This window comes from Trichomycterus rosablanca, chromosome 6, assembly GCF_030014385.1.
Source record: "Trichomycterus rosablanca isolate fTriRos1 chromosome 6, fTriRos1.hap1, whole genome shotgun sequence".
Classification (NCBI taxonomy): domain Eukaryota; kingdom Metazoa; phylum Chordata; class Actinopteri; order Siluriformes; family Trichomycteridae; genus Trichomycterus; species Trichomycterus rosablanca.
The window spans coordinates 1,217,216-1,237,500 of NC_085993.1; the positions used below are offsets into that span (position 1 = coordinate 1,217,216).

The 20,285-nt window shown below is 42.3% G+C and overlaps 1 protein-coding gene across 1 annotated transcript in view; it reads left to right on the forward strand.

Moving 5' to 3' along the window:
- crocc2 (ciliary rootlet coiled-coil, rootletin family member 2) overlaps positions 1 to 20,285 on the forward strand; it is a 75,505-nt gene that overhangs the window by 50,137 nt on the left and 5,083 nt on the right. The window contains exons 21-33 of the mRNA XM_062996496.1: positions 1,357 to 1,536; positions 2,782 to 2,916; positions 3,155 to 3,298; positions 6,553 to 6,791; positions 7,735 to 7,894; positions 10,303 to 10,470; positions 10,549 to 10,933; positions 11,573 to 11,703; positions 12,054 to 12,174; positions 13,490 to 13,653; positions 14,867 to 15,118; positions 15,262 to 15,450; positions 17,667 to 17,816. Of these exons, the coding sequence (XP_062852566.1) occupies positions 1,357 to 1,536; positions 2,782 to 2,916; positions 3,155 to 3,298; positions 6,553 to 6,791; positions 7,735 to 7,894; positions 10,303 to 10,470; positions 10,549 to 10,933; positions 11,573 to 11,703; positions 12,054 to 12,174; positions 13,490 to 13,653; positions 14,867 to 15,118; positions 15,262 to 15,450; positions 17,667 to 17,816 (2,418 nt within the window). The remainder of the gene's footprint in view (positions 1 to 1,356; positions 1,537 to 2,781; positions 2,917 to 3,154; positions 3,299 to 6,552; positions 6,792 to 7,734; positions 7,895 to 10,302; positions 10,471 to 10,548; positions 10,934 to 11,572; positions 11,704 to 12,053; positions 12,175 to 13,489; positions 13,654 to 14,866; positions 15,119 to 15,261; positions 15,451 to 17,666; positions 17,817 to 20,285) is intronic.

Sequence of the window (20,285 nt, forward strand, 5' to 3'; positions counted from 1 at the left end):
ACATGTACCCACGTTCCCTGGCCTACCCACAGAGCCACGGGCTCTACCACACGCCTACTTCAACGGGTGGTGTAGTGGTGTAGTGGTGCACTGGTAGGTGCACTTGGTGCGCTTTCAATGCAGGTCCCGAGCCCGGATAGAAACAGAAGGGTTGCATCAGGAAGGGCATCAGGTGTAAAAACTGCGTCTGGTATGAGGCGACTCTAAATTTGGGCCGTAATGACAAAAACACTCCACATATCATAGAATTTAATTTATATCAAGAAACTAAATAATCCAGCAGGTGTTGCATCCATGTGGAAACGTAATTCCTCTCTTGGTTATTCAATCAACCAGTTTCCCAGAATTCCATCTGTAAGCCTGTTTATGTTATTGGAACACAGCCAGGCAGCCATGCTGTAATCTCTAAGTTTCTACAGAAACATCATGTTAGCATGTATGCATGGAGCTGCTTACAGATTTCTAAGGTTCTAGGACTTTACTGAACCACAGTAAGGGCTATTATCTAAATGTAATGTGATAGACCGTGATAGATATGCCCAGTAAAAATTTTCAGAAGCTCAGCGACAATTTATTCTTTATTAATTTAGTAAAATTATTATTCATAATTTTTTATTATTATTATATTGTATTATAATGTATTATATTAGTAAAATTTTTATTATTAATTTTAATCATTATTATTATTATTTTAATAAAATTAATATAAATAATTTTTATCATTGTTTTATTTTTATTTTTATTATTATTATTATTATTATTATTATTATATTTTATTATATTAGTAAAATTATTCATATTAATTTTTATCATCATTTTATTATTATTATTATATTATTTTAGTAAAATTATTATTGGTAATTTTTATCATTATAATATTACTATTATTATTACGTATCATGTTATTATTATTATTAATTTTATATTATTATTTTAGTAAATTTATTATTATTAATTATTATTATCATTTTTATATTATTATTATTTTACATTATTTTAGTAAAATTATTATTGGTAATTTTTATCATTATTATTATTATTATTATTTTATTATAGTTAATTATAGTTATTTTTAATTATTATTATTATTATTACGTACCTCATTATTATTGTTAATGTTATTATTGTTAATATAATTATTACTATTAATTGTAATAATTAATTATATTATTATTATTATTGTTGTTTTGTTATTATTATTATTAATTATTATTATTATTATTGTTTTGTTGTGCACATCACTGCACACGTCACATTTATTATTAAAATAAAAGAAATGATCAGTAAATTACGTTCATAAAGTATTAAATGTGATTATTGAGTTTGTAAGCTGACCATGCTTCTGTTCTCCATCAGGAGCGTATCACTGTGACCATGACCGCTCAGAAGGAGCAGATAGAGGAGCAGCTGAGGAGAGAGTGTGAGGAGCTGCGCCTCCACGCTCGCAAGGAACTGCAGCAGCTGCAAGAACATCTGGATAAAGTACAGCAGCAGTGCACAGAGAGCCTGTTAGAGGCCGAGAGCACCAAACAACAGGTTAGGGTGTGTGTGTGTGTGTGTGTGTGTGTGTGTGTGTGTGTGTGTGTGGGTGTGAGTGTGTGTGTGTGTGTGTGTGTGTGTGTGTGTGTGTGTGTGTGTGTGTGTGTGTGTGTGGTGTGTGTAAACCCTCTGATGGAAATGTGGTATTGCAGAAGAACATTTTGGTAAAAAGGAGTGAGTGATAAGCTGGTATAAGTGAATGAGTTTTAAAGGGATGGGTGATTAAGTGACTAACTGAGTAATTGGGTGGTTGATTAAGTGGTTGATTGGGTGGTTGATTGGGTGGTTGGTTGATTGGTTGATTAAGTGGTTGATTGGTCGAATTGAGTGAGTGGTTGGTTGATTGAGTGATTGGATTGGTGAGTGATTGGTTGATTTGATGATTGGTTGATTGAGTGATTAAGTGGTTGATTGGGTGGTTGGTTGATTGAGTGATTGGGTGGTTGATTGAGTGATTGGCTGATTGAGTGATTAAGTTGTTGATTAAGTGATTGGTTGATTGAGTGATTAAGTGGTTGATTTGATGATTGGTTGATTGAGTGATTAAGTGGTTGATTAAGTGATTGAGTGATTAAGTGGTTGATTAAGTGATTGAGTGATTAAGTGGTTGATTAAGTGATTGGTTGATTGAGTGATTAAGTGGTTGATTAAGTGATTGAGTGATTAAGTGGTTGATTGGTTGATTGAGGGATTGGGTGGTTAAGTGATGGAGTGGTTGAGTGATTGGTTGATTGAGTGATTGGTTGATTGGATGATTAAGTGATTGGATGATTGAGTATTTGGTTGATTAGGTGGTTAAGTAATTGGTTGGGTGATTGAGTGATTGAGTGAGTGATTGGTTGACTGGGTGATTGATTGAGTGATTGGTTGATTGGATGATTGAGTGATAGGGTGGTTGATTGAGTGGTTTATTAAGTAATCGAGGGGTTGAGTGATCAAGGGATTGGGTGGTTGAGTGGGTAAATGATTGGGTGTATGAGTGAGTTAGTGGTTGAGTAATTGAGTAAATGAATGAGTGAGTGGTTGAATTCAGTCAGCCAGTGTCCATCACCATCATGAACTCACCAAACATCCACCATGAAACCATGAGGAGCACAGAAACATAACCAGGGTTCTTTAATTGATTGGACACAAGAAGCTTATTCGGAACTTTTGGGGCGGGGCGGGGCTGGGGTTTGGGACCCAGGACGCCCAGATCAGAGCTTCATGGGGACCCGGTGGGATCTGTGTGTGTTTCGGCAGGCTCTGTCTGAGATGGAGGCGGAGAAGGCGGCGCTGGCTGAACGGGTTCTGGCGCTGCAGCAGGACATGGAAGCGGCCGCCATGGAGACGGAGCGCATGAGGCGGGACTTCCTGGCCAAACAGGAACAGGATAAGGTGTGATGCTTCAAACATGTGTCCCAATATTTAATGATACCGTGTTATCACCAAATTTACCATGAGAAAAAATAAGTGAACCCCTTAAAATAATGTAATTAGTTACTCAGAAAACATCAAATATTTCAGAATATAATGTAAACACTAAATGATCAAAAGTATTGGGACGCCCCTTCTAATGATTACACTCCACGTCGTACAGCCTGAATATTTAGTTTTGGTGTGGATTTCTCCGCAGGACACGATGGAGGGGCTGCAGGCGGACCTGCAGCAGCTGCGCTCTCGTTTCGAGGAGTCCCTCGGCTCGCGGGAGGCGTCCGATAAGAGGCTGAACGAGCAGATCCGGGAGCAGTCCCTGCTCAGGCACGAGGCTCAGCAGGAGGTACGATGGACTGTCCCCGGATCAGTCAACGGGTCGCTTCATTAATCCCACCATATTGTCTTTAAAAATAAAGAATAGAAAATGAAAAATACCGCCGGGTGAAGGTTTGGCGTCTTGGGAGGCGGGTTTGTTTGGGCTGGCGGAGCGGAACGCGCCCAGAGGGCAGCATGAGGCCCCCTGGGAGGATCCTGATTGGATAAATTGTCGTGAGTGAGTGAGTGAGTGAGTGAGTGAGTGAAAATGTGGGTGGGTGGAAAAAGTGGGTGGGTAAATGAGTGAGTAAGCTGGTATAAGTGAATGAGTTGGTTTAAATGGGTGGGTGGGTGTTTGAGTAACTAATTGAGTTTTTGATTAAGTGGTTGATTAAGTTATTAGGTACTTGAGTGAGTGATTGGTTGATTGGGTGGTTGATTGAGTGGTTGAGTGATTAGTTGATTGAGTGATTGGTTGACTGGGTGGTTCATTGACTGGTTGAGTGAGTGGTTGATTGGGTGATTAGTTGATTGAGTGATTGGTGGACTGGGTGGTTCATTGACTGGTTGAGTGAGTGGTTGATTGGGTGATTGGTTGATTGAGTGATTGGTTGATTGGGTGGTTGATTGACTGGTTGAGTGAGTGATGGGTTGATTGAGTGATTGGGTGGTTGATTGAGTGGTTAAGTGATTGGTTGATGAAGTGATTGGGTGGTTAAGTGATGGGTTGATTAAGTGATTGGGTGGTTAAGTGATGGGTTGATTAAGTGATTGAGTGGTTAAGTGATTGGTCGATTGAGTGGTTAAGTGGTTGATTAAGTGATTGGGTGGTTAAATGATGGGTTGATTGAGTGGTTGGGTGATTGAGTGATTGGTTGATTGAGTGATTGGTTTATTGAGTGATTGGGTGGTTGATTGAGTGATTGGTTGATTGAGTAATTGGTTGATTGAGTGACTGGGTGGTTGATTGGTTGAGTGAGTGGTTGATTTAATGATTGGGTGGTTGAGTGGTTGATTGAGCGATTGGTTGATTGAGTGATTGGGTGGTTGATTGAGTGGTTGAGCGATTGGTTGATTGAGTGGTTAAGTGATTGAGTGGTTGATTGAGTGATTGGGTGGTTGAGCGACTGGTTGATTGAGTGATTAAGTGAGTGGTTAAGTGATTAGTTGATTGAGCGACTGGTTGATTGAGTGATTGAGTGGTTGATTGAGTGGTTAAGTGATTGGTTGATTGAGTGGTTGACTGAGTGGTTTAGTGGTTGATTGAGTGGTTAAGTGATTGGTTGATTGAGCGACTGGTTGGTTGATTGAGTGATTAGTTGATTGAGCGACTGGTTGATTGAGTGATTGAGTGGTTGATTGAGTGGTTAAGTGATTGGTTGATTGGGTGGTTGATTGAGCGACTGGTTGGTTGATTGAGTGGTTAAGTGATTGGTTGATTGAGCGATTGGGTGGTTGATTGAGTGGTTGACTGAGTGATTCCCGAATGTTTGGCGTCTTGGGAGGCCGGTTTGTTTGCACTGGCGGAGCGGAACGAGCCCAGAAGGCAGCGTGAGGCCCCTGGGGGCCCGGTTGAGGAGAAGTGTTAAGCGCTGTTGACGTTGCTTGGAGTATGTGGACACCCCTTTTAATTATTAAGTTCAGGTGTTCCGGCGTGGCTGTGGAGGAACACCAGTGGATCGCACCAATTCCCATCTTTAACCTAACTGGACCATATTTGGGATGAATCGGGATGTCTGTTGCCAGCCGGACCTTAGTGTTCCAGACCTCACAGATGGAGCACAAGTGAATGGGCACAAGTTCCATCAGACATGGTCAAAAATCTTGTCTTTACAGAGATACATCTCGGATGATCAACAAACCTTAAGGGTTCCATATTTGGACAACAAGGGTGGGCGCAGAATTTACAGGTGGCACGGTGGCACAGAGGGTGGCGCTGGCACTTCACAGCCCGTGTTTGATCCCCAGGATCCTTTCTGTGTGAAGTTTGTGGAAACAATATAAAATTAAAACAATTACGATCCTAGAATAGAACCTTGTGGCACGCCGTGTTTAGCTGCAGCAGGATAACTGTGTGTATATGTGTACGTTGGCCCCGTGGCCCCGTGCCTCTCTCTCCCGGTGTTTGATTATTTTAGCTAATCCCTCTCTGACCCACCCCGGTCAGCTGTTGACTAACCGCCGGCAGCGAGAGTCTGGGGTGGTCGTGAGACGCGGTCTGATTTAGCGGCGGGCTTAGCCGCGTCCATAAATACTCAGGTGTCAAATAGTTTATTTTTCTCCGGCGGAGGACTAGCCGCGTTCGCGCTAACCCCTTTAAGCGCTACATTAACATAAACAAACACAAACCTACCCCCGCGTTCACCTCCCGCATCATCCGACCGAACGCAGGCGCCCGGGGTCGTGCCGGCGCGGCGCTGTTCCTCTGGCGTTAGCGTTTATGAGAAGCGAGCGTCGTGTGTGGCCCCGTTAGCATAATCCTCCTCGGCGCTCTCTCACACGCTCTCTCACAAGCCTGACGCTTCCCAGCACGCTCCTGATTTCGGCGGCGGATCAGACGGCTTGGAGTCGGTCCCGGCTTTCCTGGCGTCGCCTCCCTGCCCCCCGCGTTCCTCCTCTCCGATTACGCCTCGGCACCGGCGACCCCTAATAAACCCTCACCAAAACGTGGCTCAGGTCGCCGCGCGGTCTCGCGGATGAGCCCGGTGCGACCGAGCCGGGGTTCGTTCCCAAACTATTCACACCCCCGTTCCAAAAACAGACCTGGGAAGATAGCAGTAACGAAACGAAAATAAGATCGGCAGTTTATTTGTGTATAAACTTAGCAGGTACACAATTACTGACTGTAACTACAGTTACTGGTTCAAACCCCACTACCACTGTTGGGCCCCTTAGCAAGGCCCTTAACATTGAACTGCTTGGAATAAAAAAAAAATTGGTAAAAGTTCCCATCGATTGGGACCCCAAATGCCGAGCGACTTCTAATAAACCGCCATCAGCGGTTAATCAGAAGGTTATTGGTTTAGTCCCCACTACCACCAGCTTGCCTTTGTTTGACTTCTCAGCAAGGCCCTTAACAATTAACTGGGGACCCAGTTGGGACCTCAAGGGACATTGTAAGGGACAGCGGTAGCTCAGCGGTTAATCAGAGCTATTTTTTTTAATAAAAATATAAAATTGGGTTCAATTCCCACTATTGCCAAGTTGCCTCAGTTGGGCCCCTGAGCAAGGCCCTTACTTTTGGCCACGCCTGTGTAGATCACAGCCTCTGTTCCTGTGCAGGTGGAGCGTCTGAGGAGGGAGCTGGGCGAGGCCGAGGAGGGCCGGGACGCCGGGCGCAGGGAGCTGATCGAATCCCACCGGCAGCTCCGCGAGTGTGCAGAGGAGCGAGACGGCCAGCGGCGGGAGAGCCTGGAGCTGAGGAGAGCGCTGGGGGACGAGAGGAGGGACCGAGAGACCCTCCACGCCTCCAACCAGGAGCTCCGAACCACCGTCAAGAGGGCTGAGAGTGACAATAACAGGTACGCTGGAGGACTGATCAGAGGGGTGCTGGTTCAAGCCCCAGCCTTAGTTTGACACATTTGGGCCCCTGACATAAGTGTAAGTTACTTTGGTTAAAAGCATCTGCTAAATGACGTAAATAATGTAAATAATGTAAACATTTAATTCTGATGCTTTTGACTTTATGCCAGTCAGCAAAAAAATAATAAAAATACAAAAAAATTAAAGAAAAAGCAAATAATAAATTAAATAAAAATAAATAAATAAATAAAAATATTTTTATAAAAATTAAAAAAAAAAAAAAAGTTGGGTTGAAGCAACGTTTACTTTTCATGCTTTCAACTGTATGCCAGTCAGCAAAAAATAATAAAAATACAAAAAAATGTACAAATAAAATAAAAATCTATTACAAATTAATAAAATAATTTTTTAAATAAAAATAAAAAATTGGGTAGAACCAACGTTTACTGATGCTTCAGAAAAAAATTATAAAAATACAAAAATAAAAAACTATAAAATAAAATAGAAATAAAAATCAAATTAAAAAAATAAATAAATAAAATATTTTTTTTAATAAAAATATAAAATTGGGTTGAACCAACATTTACTTTTCACGCTTTCAACTTTACGCTAGTCAGCAAAAAATAAATAAAAATGTAAATTAATTTAAAAAATAAATTAAAAAAATGTTTTTAATAAAAATAAAAAATTGGGTTGAACCAACATTTACTTCTGACGCTTTCGACTTTACATTAGTCAGCAAAAAAAAAAATAATAATAATAATAATAAATCAAATAAAAAATAAATAAAAATATTTTTATAAAAACTAAAATAAATAAAAAATAAAAATATAAAAATTGGGTTGAAACAATGTTTACTTATTATGCCTAGTCAGCAAAAAAAGTAATCTCTGTTATATGATTGATTTATTAGAGCTGTCTGTCTGTGTGTCTGTCTGTCAGTCTGAAGCGATGTCTGGAGGAGAAGGAGCAGAAGCTGCTGGTTTTGGAGGAGTGCAGGTCCTCCCTCCAGCAGGAGGCACAGAAACTGAGGTCCAGCATGCGGGAGCTGGAAAAATCTCACCTGCAGGCTCGTCGTGAACTACAAGAACTGCGCAGACAGGTCAGTAACTGCTCGTATCGGACAGTAGGAGTTACCAGACAGTAGGAGTGAGCGGACAGTAGGAGTCACCAGACAGTAGGAGTCACCAGACAGTAGGAGTCACCGGACAGTAGGAGTCACTGGACAGAGGCAGTCACCAGACAGTAGGGGTCAGCGGACAGTAGGACAATAGGAGTCACTGAACAGTAGGGGTCACCAGACAATAGGAGTCAGCGTACAGTAGGAGTCAGCGGACAGTAGGAGTCAGTGGACAGTAAGAGTCACTGGACAGTGGGAGTCAGCGGTTAGTAGGAGTCACCGGACGGTAGTATTCACCGGACAGTAGGAGTCACCGGACGGTAGGAGTCAGCGGACAGTCAGAGTCAGCGGACAGTAGGAGTCAGCGGTTAGAAAGAGTCACCGGACAGTAGGAGTCACCGGACAGTAGGAGTCACTGGACAGAGGGAGTCACCAGACAGTAGGGGTCAGCGGACAGTAGGACAATAGGAGTCACTGAACAGTAGGGGTCACCAGACGGTAGGAGTCAACGGACAGTAGGAGTCACTGAACAGTAGGGGTCACCAGACAATAGGAGTCAGCGTACAGTAGGAGTCACCGGACAGTAGGAGTCACTGGACAGAGGGAGTCACCAGACAGTAGGGGTCAGCGGACAGTAGGACAATAGGAGTCACTGAACAGTAGGGGTCACCAGACAATAGGAGTCAGCGTACAGTAGGAGTCAGCGTACAGTAGGAGTCAGTGGACAGTAAGAGTCACTGGACAGTGGGAGTCAGCGGTTAGTAGGAGTCACCGGACGGTAGGATTCACCGGACAGTAGGAGTCACTGGACAGAGGGAGTCACCAGACAGTAGGGGTCAGCGGACAGTAGGACAATAGGAGTCACTGAACAGTAGGGGTCACCAGACAGTAGGAGTCAGCGTACAATAGGAGTCACCAGACAGTAGGAGTCACCAGACAGTAGGAGTCACCGGACAGTAGGAGTCACCGGACAGTAGGAGTCACTGAACAGTAGGGGTCACCAGACAGTAGGAGTCACCGGACAGTAGGAGTCACTGAACAGTAGGAGTCACCGGACAGTAGGAGTCACCGGACAGTAGGAGTCACTGAACAGTAGCAGTCACCGGACAGTAGGAGTCACTGAACAGTAGGGGTCACAAGACAGTAGGAGTCGTCAGCGTACAGTAGGAGTCACCGGACAGTAGGAGTCACAAGACAGTAGGAGTCGTCAGCGTACAGTAGGAGTCAGCGTACAGTAGGAGTCACCGGACAGTAGGAGTCACTGAACAGTAGGAGTCACTGAACAGTAGGAGTCAGCGTACAGTAGGAGTCAGCGTACAGTAGGAGTCACCGGACAGTAGGAGTCACTGAACAGTAGGAGTCACTGAACAGTAGGAGTCAGCGTACAGTAGGAGTCACTGAACAGTAGGGGTCACCAGACAGTAGGAGTCAGCGTACAGTAGGAGTCACTGAACAGTAGGGGTCACCAGACAGTAGGAGTCAGCGTACAGTAGGAGTCACTGAACAGTAGGGGTCACCAGACAGTAGGAGTCAGCGTACAGTAGGAGTCTCCGGACAGTAGGAGTCACTGAACAGTAGGGGTCACCAGACAATAGGAGTCAGCGTACAGTAGGAGTCACCGGACAGTAGGAGTCACTGGACAGAGGGAGTCACCAGACAGTAGGAGTCACCAGACAGTAGGAGTCACCAGACAGTAGGAGTCACCAGACAGTAGGAGTGACCGGACAGTAGGAGTCACCGGACAGTAGGAGTCACTGGACAGAGGGAGTCACCAGACAGTAGAGGTCAGCGGACAGTAGGACAATAGGAGTCACTGAACAGTAGGGGTCACCAGACAGTAGGAGTCAGCGGACAGTAAGAGTCACTGGACAGTGGGAGTCAGCGGTTAGTAGGAGTCACCGGACGGTAGGATTCACCGGACAGTCAGAGTCACCGGACAGTAGGAGTCAGCGGACAGTAGGAGTCAGCGGTTAGAAAGAGTCACCGGACGGTAGGAGTCAGTGAACAGTAGTAGTCAGTGGACAGTAAGAGTCAGCGGACAGTAGGGGTCAGTGAACAATAAGACAATAGGAGTCACTGGACAGTAGGGGTCATCGGGCAGTAAGAGTCACTGGACAATAAGAGTCACTCTACTACTGTCAGGTAACTCTTATTGTCCTACTGTTCGCTGACCCCTACTGTCCAGTGACTCCGACTGTCCGGTGACTCCTATTGTCCTACTGTTTGCTGACCCCTACTGTCCGGTGACTCTTACCAACCGCTGACTCCCAATGTCTGGTGACTCCTACGTTCCGGTGACTCCTACTGTCCACAGCTAGCTGAAATTAGCCGAACTGTCTCAAATCCGTTAGCGAAAGAGGAGACGTTTACCTGTTGAGGTGTGTGTACAGGTGAAGACTTTGGAGGCGGAGTCTACGCAGCGCGGTCAGGAGCTCCAGGAGGTTCAGGCCCGTCTGGTTCAGGAGGAGCAGCGAGAGGAGGAGAGCCGGAGAGAAAACTTCACTCTGAAACAGCGGGTCCTGGAGAGCGACGCGGGACGAGAGGCGGCGCTAACGGAGGTCAGACCGCCGGCCCGGGTGTTTATGTTTGCGTTCCGTGTCTGCAGTGGCGTATATCTGTTTGTACGTGTTTGCTAGGTGGTGGGTTTGCAGCGGCGGTTAGCGGAGATTGAGGAGGCGCAGAGGGCAGAGCGGGACGCCCAGCGCCAGCGGGACGCCGGCGCCCAGCAGAGCCAGCAGTCCCTGCAGGAGGAGGTGACCCGTCTACAGGCAGCCCTGCAGCACGAGCAGGCGCGGCTCAGGGAGCAGCACGCGGAGCTGAGCCTGGCACAGGGGCGGGTACGAGGCCTGGAGGAGCAGCTCGCGCGGGCGGACGCGGCCCGGACGGACCTGGAGCGGAAGATGAGCGGCCTGACCTCTGCCCTCAGGCGCACTCTGGGCATCGGGCGTGGACCGAGGTCGCCCACGCCGGCGCCGAGGGGGAGGAACCCGTCACCGTGGAGAACGGGCTCGCCTGTTAAAGGTAACCCCGGATACAACACGTGGTATAAAGTTTGTGGACAGTCCTTCGAAATACCGGGCAGAATTTTTATGAAGCATTATAAGCTTTTATATGTGTGACATCAGTTTGGGGAAGGTCCGTTCCTGTTCCAGCATAAACGTTTGTGTTGTGTTGTAGTTTGAGGAGTTTGCTCTGGGTGGAGGAACTCCTGAACCTCAACCCTCGATCGCGAGCCAGACCTCACAGATTGTCTTTGGACTAAATTAGGCACAAATTCTCACAGACACACTAGAAAATCTTTGTGTGTGTGTGTGTGTTTGTTTGTGTGTGCATTCACGTTTGACCTGTTTATTTTTAGGACGAGTGTGTGTGTCTGTGTGTGTACTTCTGTGTTTGTACGTGTGTGTGTTTACGTCTGTGTATGTGTGTGTACATGTGTGTGTACATGTTTGACCTGTATATTGATGTGTGTGTGTGTGTGTGTGTGTGTGTTCAGGAGGAGAGTGTGTGTGTACATGTTTGACCTGTATATTTGATGTGTGTGTGTGTGTGTGTGTGTGTGTGTTCAGGAGGAGAGTGTGTGTGTACATGTTTGACCTGTATATTTGATGTGTGTGTGTGTGTGTGTGTGTGTGTGTGTGTGTGTGTGTGTGTGTTCAGGAGGAGAGTGTGTGTCCGGTCGTCCCTCCTCCTCTCCGTCCCGGTCAGAAGAACCAGACGTGGATCTGGACTCGGTCCAGGCGGCGCTTCGGAGTTTCCTGCAGGAGCTGCGAGACGCCCAGAGAGAGCGGGTACGACACCCAGGGCATCAGGACTGTAACTATGGGATTCATGACACACTCATTCTGTTTTATCCTGGTCAGGGTCACGGTGGGTGCAGTTTACCCCCTTGTCCATCACACGACACACACACACACACACACACACCTCCAATTAACTTGACTGCACGTTTTTGTACTGTGGGAGGAAACCTGAGCACCCGGAGGAAACCCACTCAGACACGGGGAGAACATTCACACAGAAAGGACCCGGACCGTGCCACCTGGGAATCGAACCCAGGACCTTTCTGCTGTGAGGTGACAGTGCTACCCACCGTGCCACCCTCAGGATGAATGAACTAACCGTCCCCTGTCTCCTGTAGGACGAGGCTCAGTCCGAGGCTCTGAGTCTGAGCCGACAGCTGACGGATCTGCAGGCGGGTCAGGAGAAGAGTAGTGCACGACTTCAGCAGCTAAAACGAACCCTCAGAGAGCTGGAGCAGGGTAGGACCTCCACCACACCACACCCTCTTTCCTTCTGGTGCCAAAATCTGGAACGGTTCGGTGCCTTTTCCACCTCACGCATCCTCTGACGTGCACTTGTTTTGACCTGCACCAGATGGGTTTATACGGAGATCCGTATAGCGCACAGAGAGTCACACCGATCTCCGTTATCCCTCGTCTCTGTGCAGCACCATCGTTCAGCCCTTTTTGACCATCGCGGGAAGGTTTTACACAGTTTCGGCACATTTCTGACAAAAATAAGTAGCATCCGAACCAACACTGATCTTTTTTGTTTACTATTACTAAAGATATACAATTTATATATCATCAGTTTATATATATAATAATAATAATAAAATAAGATATAAAATTAAGATATATTTTCACTCATAGAGCACTTCGTTAGGTAGCTAATTAGGATTCCCTGAATCTGTCTACAGTATAATGTACGGTAGATGGTGAATGTTCTACAAACATTATATATAATAATATGTAATATTTTATTTACACTCATGGAGCATTTTATTCGTTATTTTATTAGGATTCCATTAATCTTTTTACAATATCGTGTACGGTAGATGGTGAATATTCAAAAAAAAATTTATATAATAAAATATATAATAATAACATAATAACATAATAACATATATATATATTACTTTATTCTCCTTAAGCAATTTATTAGGATTATGAGATTCTTTTTACAATATTATGTTCATTAGATGGTGAATATTCTATAAATTTTCACCTGTATCAGTTTATACATAATATTATATAATGTTTTATTTACACTGATCAAGCATTTTATTAGTTATTTTATTAGGATTTAATGAATCTTTTCTCAATATTATGTACAGTAGATGGTAAACGTTTGATACAAATTTCACCTGTATTTATTCATATATACAGTATATATATACAGTATATACAGTATATATATATATATATATATATATATATATATTATATATACACATAAATTTACACTGAAAGAGCACTTTATTAGTTACTTCATTAGGATTATGAGAATCTTTTTACAATATTATGTACAGTAGATGGTGAATATTCTACACAATGCATCTCAACGTTCCAATATTTGTTCCAAGCTGGAACCGTGTTGACTCGTAGAGGAACGAGAACGTCGTCTTATCACCGATAGTTGATTCGTGCTCTCTGTTCACATAAAAACAAACATCTGTAACAGCAGCACAAATCCCCACAGATAATCTCCGCACTCCACCCGCTTCTTACTCCTCTTTACCTCCACTGTGAGTTGTGCAGCGCCCCCTGCTGATGATGCATGATGTGTGTGCAGGGAAGCGTGATTTAGCCGAGCGTTTGGAGGCGTCTCAGGCCTCTCTCGCGCTACAGGAGGACACGGTGAGACGCGGGGACAGAGAGAGGAGGATGATGGGAGAGGAAATGTCCAGACTGAAGAGTAACCTGCAGTCCGCTAAGGCTACAACCAAAGCACTGCAGGTAATAACGTTCAGAGCTCCAATCTGAGTCCCGGTCTGAATGTTTCACCACTAACAATAGTGTGTACGTCTGTGTGTGTGTGTGTGTGTGTGTGTGTGTTTGTACGTCTGTGTGTGTGTGTGTGTGTTTGTACGTCTGTGTGTGTGTGTGTGTGTGTGTGTGTGTTTGTACGTCTGTGTACATGTGTGTGTGTGTACATCTGTGTATGTGTGTGTGTATCTGTGTGTGTATTTCTGTGTGTGTGTGCGTGTGTATGTGTGTGTGTGTGTGTTTGTATGTGTGTGTTTGTGTACATGTGTGTGTATGTGTGTGTGTTTGTGTACATGTGTGGTCATGTGTGTCTTTGTGTACGTGTGTGTATGTGTGTGTGTGTGTGTGTGTGTGTTTGTGTACATGTGTGTGTACATGTATGTGTGTGTATGTCTGTGTGTACATGTGTCTGTGTGTGTTTGTGTACATGTGTGTATGTGTGTGTCTGTGTGTGTACATGTGTATGTGTGTGTACATGTGTGTATGTGTGTGTGTGTGTGTGTGTGTGTGTCTGTCTGTGTGTGTATGTCTGTGTGTACATGTGTATGTGTGTGTTTGTGTACATGTGTGTATGTGTGTGTCTGTGTGTGTGTGTGTTTGTGTACATGTGTGTATGTGTGTCTGTGTGTGTGTACATGTGTATGTGTGTGTACATGTGTGTATGTGTGTGTCTGTGTGTGTCTGTGTGTGTGTACATGTGTATGTGTGTGTTTGTGTACATGTGTGTATGTGTGTGTGTGTGTATGTCTGTGTGTACATGTGTATGTGTGTGTTTTTGTACGTGTGTGTGTGTCTGTGTGTACATGTGTATGTGTGTGTTTGTGTACATGTGTGTATGTGTGTGTCTGTGTGTGTGTGTGTGTTTGTGTACATGTGTGTATGTGTGTGTCTGTGTGTGTACATGTGTATGTGTGTGTTTGTGTACATGTGTGTATGTGTGTCTGTGTGTGTGTGTGTGTGTTTGTGTACATGTGTGTACGTGTATACATCTGTGTACATGTGTGTGTACGTCTGTGTGTGTGTTTGTGTACGTGTGTGTGTGTGTGTGTTTGTGTACATGTGTGTGTACACTTGTGTGTTTGTGTACATCTGTGTAAATGTGTGTGTGCATGTGTGTGTACACTTGTGTGTTTGTGTACATCTGTGTACATGTGTACATGTGTGTGTGTGTGTGTGTGTGCAGGAGAAGCTGGAGAGAGCTGAGGTATCTTCTGCAGGTCTGGGTGACGAGTGTCGGAGGTTGAAGGAATCCTGCGAGGCGGCGGAGGCGAAGGCGTGCCGGTTGGAGATCGGATGCCGCGCCCTGGAGGGGGAGCTACAGCGCTCACAGCTCCACGCCGCCGAACTGGAAGCGGAGCGTAACACCCTGCTGGAGAGGGTCAGCGGCTTACGGAGGGAACTCGGCGACAGCGAGCAGCGTACAGTCCTGCTTAAAGTACGGGATCCTACAGTGTCCCTTAAAATCTCAGCGCTAGCCTTGTGTTCCATTTGTACGATTCCCTGAATCTTTCTACAATATCATGTACGGTAGATGGTAAACATTCTATAAAACGTTAAAGCTCTGGTGCTGCGGTACAGGTGGAGAGCGAGAGGTCAGCGATGGCTTTCGCCCGGGCGGAGCTGCAGGAAGCCGAGCTGCGCGACAGATTGCAGAACGTGACGGCGGCGCTGAGCGAGAGCAGCTGCAGCGCCGGAGCGGCACAGGAACACGCCGGAGAGCTCCAGAGCGCCCTCGCCAGCAGCGAGCAGGAACGCAGGACGCTACAGGTCAGTGAGTGAGAGAGATAGCGATGATGTCTCAGAGATTTGGGACTCATGAAGTGGGACGTTTTTTATTTATAATGATAATAATTAAATAAATAAATAAAAATATAAAATAATATAATAATTAAAAAAAAAGTTAATACATTAATTAAAATTATAAATATATAATGATATAATTAAATAAATAAATAAAAATATAAAATAAAATATAATAAATTAGTAATAAATAAATACAGTAATTAATTAAAATTAAAATTAATAATATTTAATCGTATAATTAAATTAATTAATTAAATATAATAAATTAGTAATAAATAAATGCATTAATTAATTGAAATTAATAATATATAATCAAATAATTAAATAAATAAAAATATAAAGTAAAAAAATACAAAAGACAATAATTAATTAAAATAAAAATGTATAATATATAATGATATAATTAAATAAATGAATACAAATATAAAATATAATAAATTAAAAATAAATAAATACATTAATTAATTAAAATTCATAATATAAATTGACATAATGAAATAAATAAATTAGTTAAAATATAAAATTTAATATAATAAGTTAGTAATAAATAAATACAATAATTAATAAAAATAAAAATTTATCATATAAATTGATACAATTAAATAAATAAATAAAAATATAAAATAAAATGTAATACGTTACAATAAATTAATACAATAATTTATTGAAATTAATACTATATAATAGAATTAAATTAATACATAAATAAAAATATAAAATACAATATAATAAAATAAATAAATACATGAATTAATTAAAATTAATAAATAAATAATGTTGCTGAATCTGTTAGATTAAAACTGTTATACTGTAAGGAACCTCGTTACCTATAAACAAGGACAAAGTAAATATTTATAAAGTACAGAAGAGCATTGAGCGTTTTTCTTTAGCTCATGTGTTAGTGTAGCACTTAAAAATGTAACCGCACAACTCCGCTGTGCTTCCAATTCCATAAAATGTGCTAATGAACATCTTAATTCACGGCGTCTCGACCACACGTAGCCTCAGACCGCGGCTCCATGTCGAACCCCGGTGCTCTAAATCATGAGGTGGAACTTTCAGACTGAATCGCTCGTTTGAGTCCGAGGCTGCTAGTGAGTTTTCCAGGGAGAAAAAGTTGCCGGTTGTTCTGAGCACGTTTCAGCACAGACGAAGGGTTAGATGAAATACTGTAAACTATAAACAATACACAGAGCGTCTCAAAAGTAAAGAAACGCCCGTATTTGGAAGGTATTGAAGCACACTGTTGTTTTTGTGGTAAAATTCTCTACCAGTTTGATGTGTCACACGCCTACATTCCATTTGAAAAATTGAATTTGAATCCAAGATGGCGGAATTTAAGATGGCCACCATGTTGCTAACGCTAACATTGCCCAACAGGTTTCCCCTTTCCCTTACAGCTTGTGTGTCAAATGGGATCACGGTCTGCCAAACCATTATTAGTTGATATGGGCATTTCTTGACTTTGCAGACACCCCGTACCACTTTTGAAGTATTTTAGGATTATATACGGGATGCGGGGTGTTCCTGGTCCTGGCTGCTTCACAACCATGCAACCATCCATTTTCCACCAGATAGCTGTCCGAAAAAATATGAATCCCTTAATTTACTGCACGGTTGGTGGCAGTCATTATTATTGTCTTACAGCTATCATGTCATGTCACGTCACTACGCTGTCATGATGGCACTGTCAGGCGTCCGAATACTTTTGGGTACGTAGTGTATGTGAAATTTTGAGTTTTAAAATGTCCACCAGACAGATAAAAGTGCTATAAAGTGGCTAAAAATCAGTTATTAGTATAAAATGAATAACACACATTAAATACACTTGTTGCAGCTCCATGTTAACAAACATGACATTGGAGTGGCGTGTCCAACAAGTTTTCCTTAGGGCGTCCACACACTTTTGGCCACTTTTGGTGTCGCCGATATGTGCTGTTAATCTGCTGTCAACACGGTAATCAGGGTTCAACTGGATTTATAAATTAGATTCAGTCACGTCTGCGTCAAGCGTCTTTCTTATGTAGTATGTAGTGTTTCCATTATTATGTCCAACACACGGCATGTGCTGTGTAACGTATGGAGAAGAGAACTGTTACCCAAAAAAACGGAAACATTCAAACATTTTGCCTGTGTGTGTGTGTGTGTGTGTGTGTGTGTGTGTGTGTGTGTGTGTACAGGAGCAGGTGGATAAAGCTCGGGCGACTCTTTCGGATGCTAAGAAGCAAAACCACGCCCTGACCGACAGGCTGCAGAAGCTGCAGAGGAATCAGGAGGACCTGGAGCTGAGGGTCACTGATCTGGACCGAACCACGACCAGCCTGCAAGAGGTGACCAGTATCTGACCAGTATCTGACCAGTATCATTACAATTATTCAAGCAATTTTATTATTTTATCATTTATTCTTCTGTTTGCACTCTAATCCAGTCGTGGTTAACTGGAGCTTCTCCCAGTTGGAGCCCCCTGTGACTCGCATGCAGCGAATCGCTTCTTTTTCCCTGTAAGGGGATTCGTTTATTGCTCATATTGTTTATTAATATTGTTGGTCGTGGTAATAGGTACCGACGTTTATCACATTTTACAGGGTTTGGTGTTGAAAATTGTTAAAATTCTACTAATAGACTAAATTAAATAAATAAATAAACAAATAAATAAAAATATCAAATTAAATATAATAAATTAAAAATAAATAAATAATTATAAAATAACTTAATAATATATAATAATATAATTAAATAAAAAAATTTACATTTTTAATATAATATAATAAATTCAAGATAAATAAATACATTAATTAATTGAAATTGAAATTAATATTATATAATAATATAATTAAATAAATAATTTAAAATTGTAAATAAAATGTCATAAATTAAAAATATATAGCTTAATTAGTTAAAATTTAAATTAAAAATATATGATAATATAATTAAAAAAAATTAATTAAAAATACATAATAAAATATAATAAATTTAAATAAATAAATACTTTAATTAATTTAAATTAATAATATGTAATGATATAAGTAAATAAATAAAAAATATTATATAATAAACTAAAAATAAATAAATACATTAATTATTAAAATTAATAATATGTAATAAAATAATTAAATAAATAAATAAAGATATCAAATAAAATACAATACATTAAAATAAATTAATACAATTATGAATTTAAATTAATAATATATAAGGATATAATTAAATAATAAATAAAGATATAAAATAAAATACAATAAATTAAAATGAAATACATTAATACATTAAAAATGATAATACAGTGTATCACAAAAGTGAGTACACCCCTCACATTTCTGCAGATATTTAAGTATATCTTTTCATGGGACAACACTGACAAAATGACACTTTGACACAATGAAAAGTAGTCTGTGTGCAGCTTATATAACAGTGTAAATTTATTCTTCCCTCAAAATAACTCAATATACAGCCATTAATGTCTAAACCACCGGCAACAAAAGTGAGTACACCCCTTAGTGAAAGTTCTTGAAGTGTCAATATTTTGTGTGGCCACCATTATTTCCCAGAACTTCCTTAACTCTCCTGGGCATGGAGTTTACCAGAGCTTCACAGGTTGCCACTGGAATGCTTTTCCACTCCTCCATGACGACATCACGGAGCTGGCGGATATTCGAGACTTTGCGCTCCTCCACCTTCCGCTTGAGGATGCCCCAAAGATGTTCTATTGGGTTTAGGTCTGGAGACATGCTTGGCCAGTCCATCACCTTTACCCTCAGCCTCTTCAATAAAGCAGTGGTCGTCTTAGAGGTGTGTTTGGGGTCATTATCATGCTGGAACACTGCCCTGCGACTCAGTTTCCGGAGGGAGGGGATCATGCTCTGCTTCAGTATTTCACAGTACATATTGGAGTTCATGTGTCCCTCAATGAAATGTAACTCCCCAACACCTGCTGCACTCATGCAGCCCCAGACCATGGCATTCCCACCACCATGCTTGACTGTAGGCATGACACACTTATCTTTGTACTCCTCACCTGATTGCCGCCACACATGCTTGAGACCATCTGAACCAAACAAATTAATCTTGGTCTCATCAGACCATAGGACATGGTTCCAGTAATCCATGTCCTTTGTTGACATGTCTTCAGCAAACTGTTTGCGGGCTTTCTTGTGTAGAGACTTCAGAAGAGGCTTCCTTCTGGGGTGACAGCCATGCAGACCAATTTGATGTAGTGTGCGGCGTATGGTCTGAGCACTGACAGGCTGACCCCCCACCTTTTCAATCTCTGCAGCAATGCTGACAGCACTCCTGCGCCTATCTTTCAAAGACAGCAGTTGGATGTGACGCTGAGCACGTGCACTCAGCTTCTTTGGACAACCAACGCGAGGTCTGTTCTGAGTGGACCCTGCTCTTTTAAAATGCTGGATGATCTTGGCCACTGTGCTGCAGCTCAGTTTCAGGGTGTTGGCAATCTTCTTGTAGCCTTGGCCATCTTCATGTAGCGCAACAATTCGTCTTTTAAGATCCTCAGAGAGTTCTTTGCCATGAGGTGCCATGTTGGACCAGTATGAGAGAGTGTGAGAGCTGTACTACTAAATTGAACACACCTGCTCCCTATGCACACCTGAGACCTAGTAACACTAACAAATCACATGACATTTTGGAGGGAAAATTACAAGCAGTGCTCAATTTGGACATTTAGGGGTGTAGTCTCTTAGGGGTGTACTCACTTTTGTTGCCGGTGGTTTAGACATTAATGGCTGTATATTGAGTTATTTTGAGGGAAGAATAAATTTATGCTGTTATATAAGCTGCAC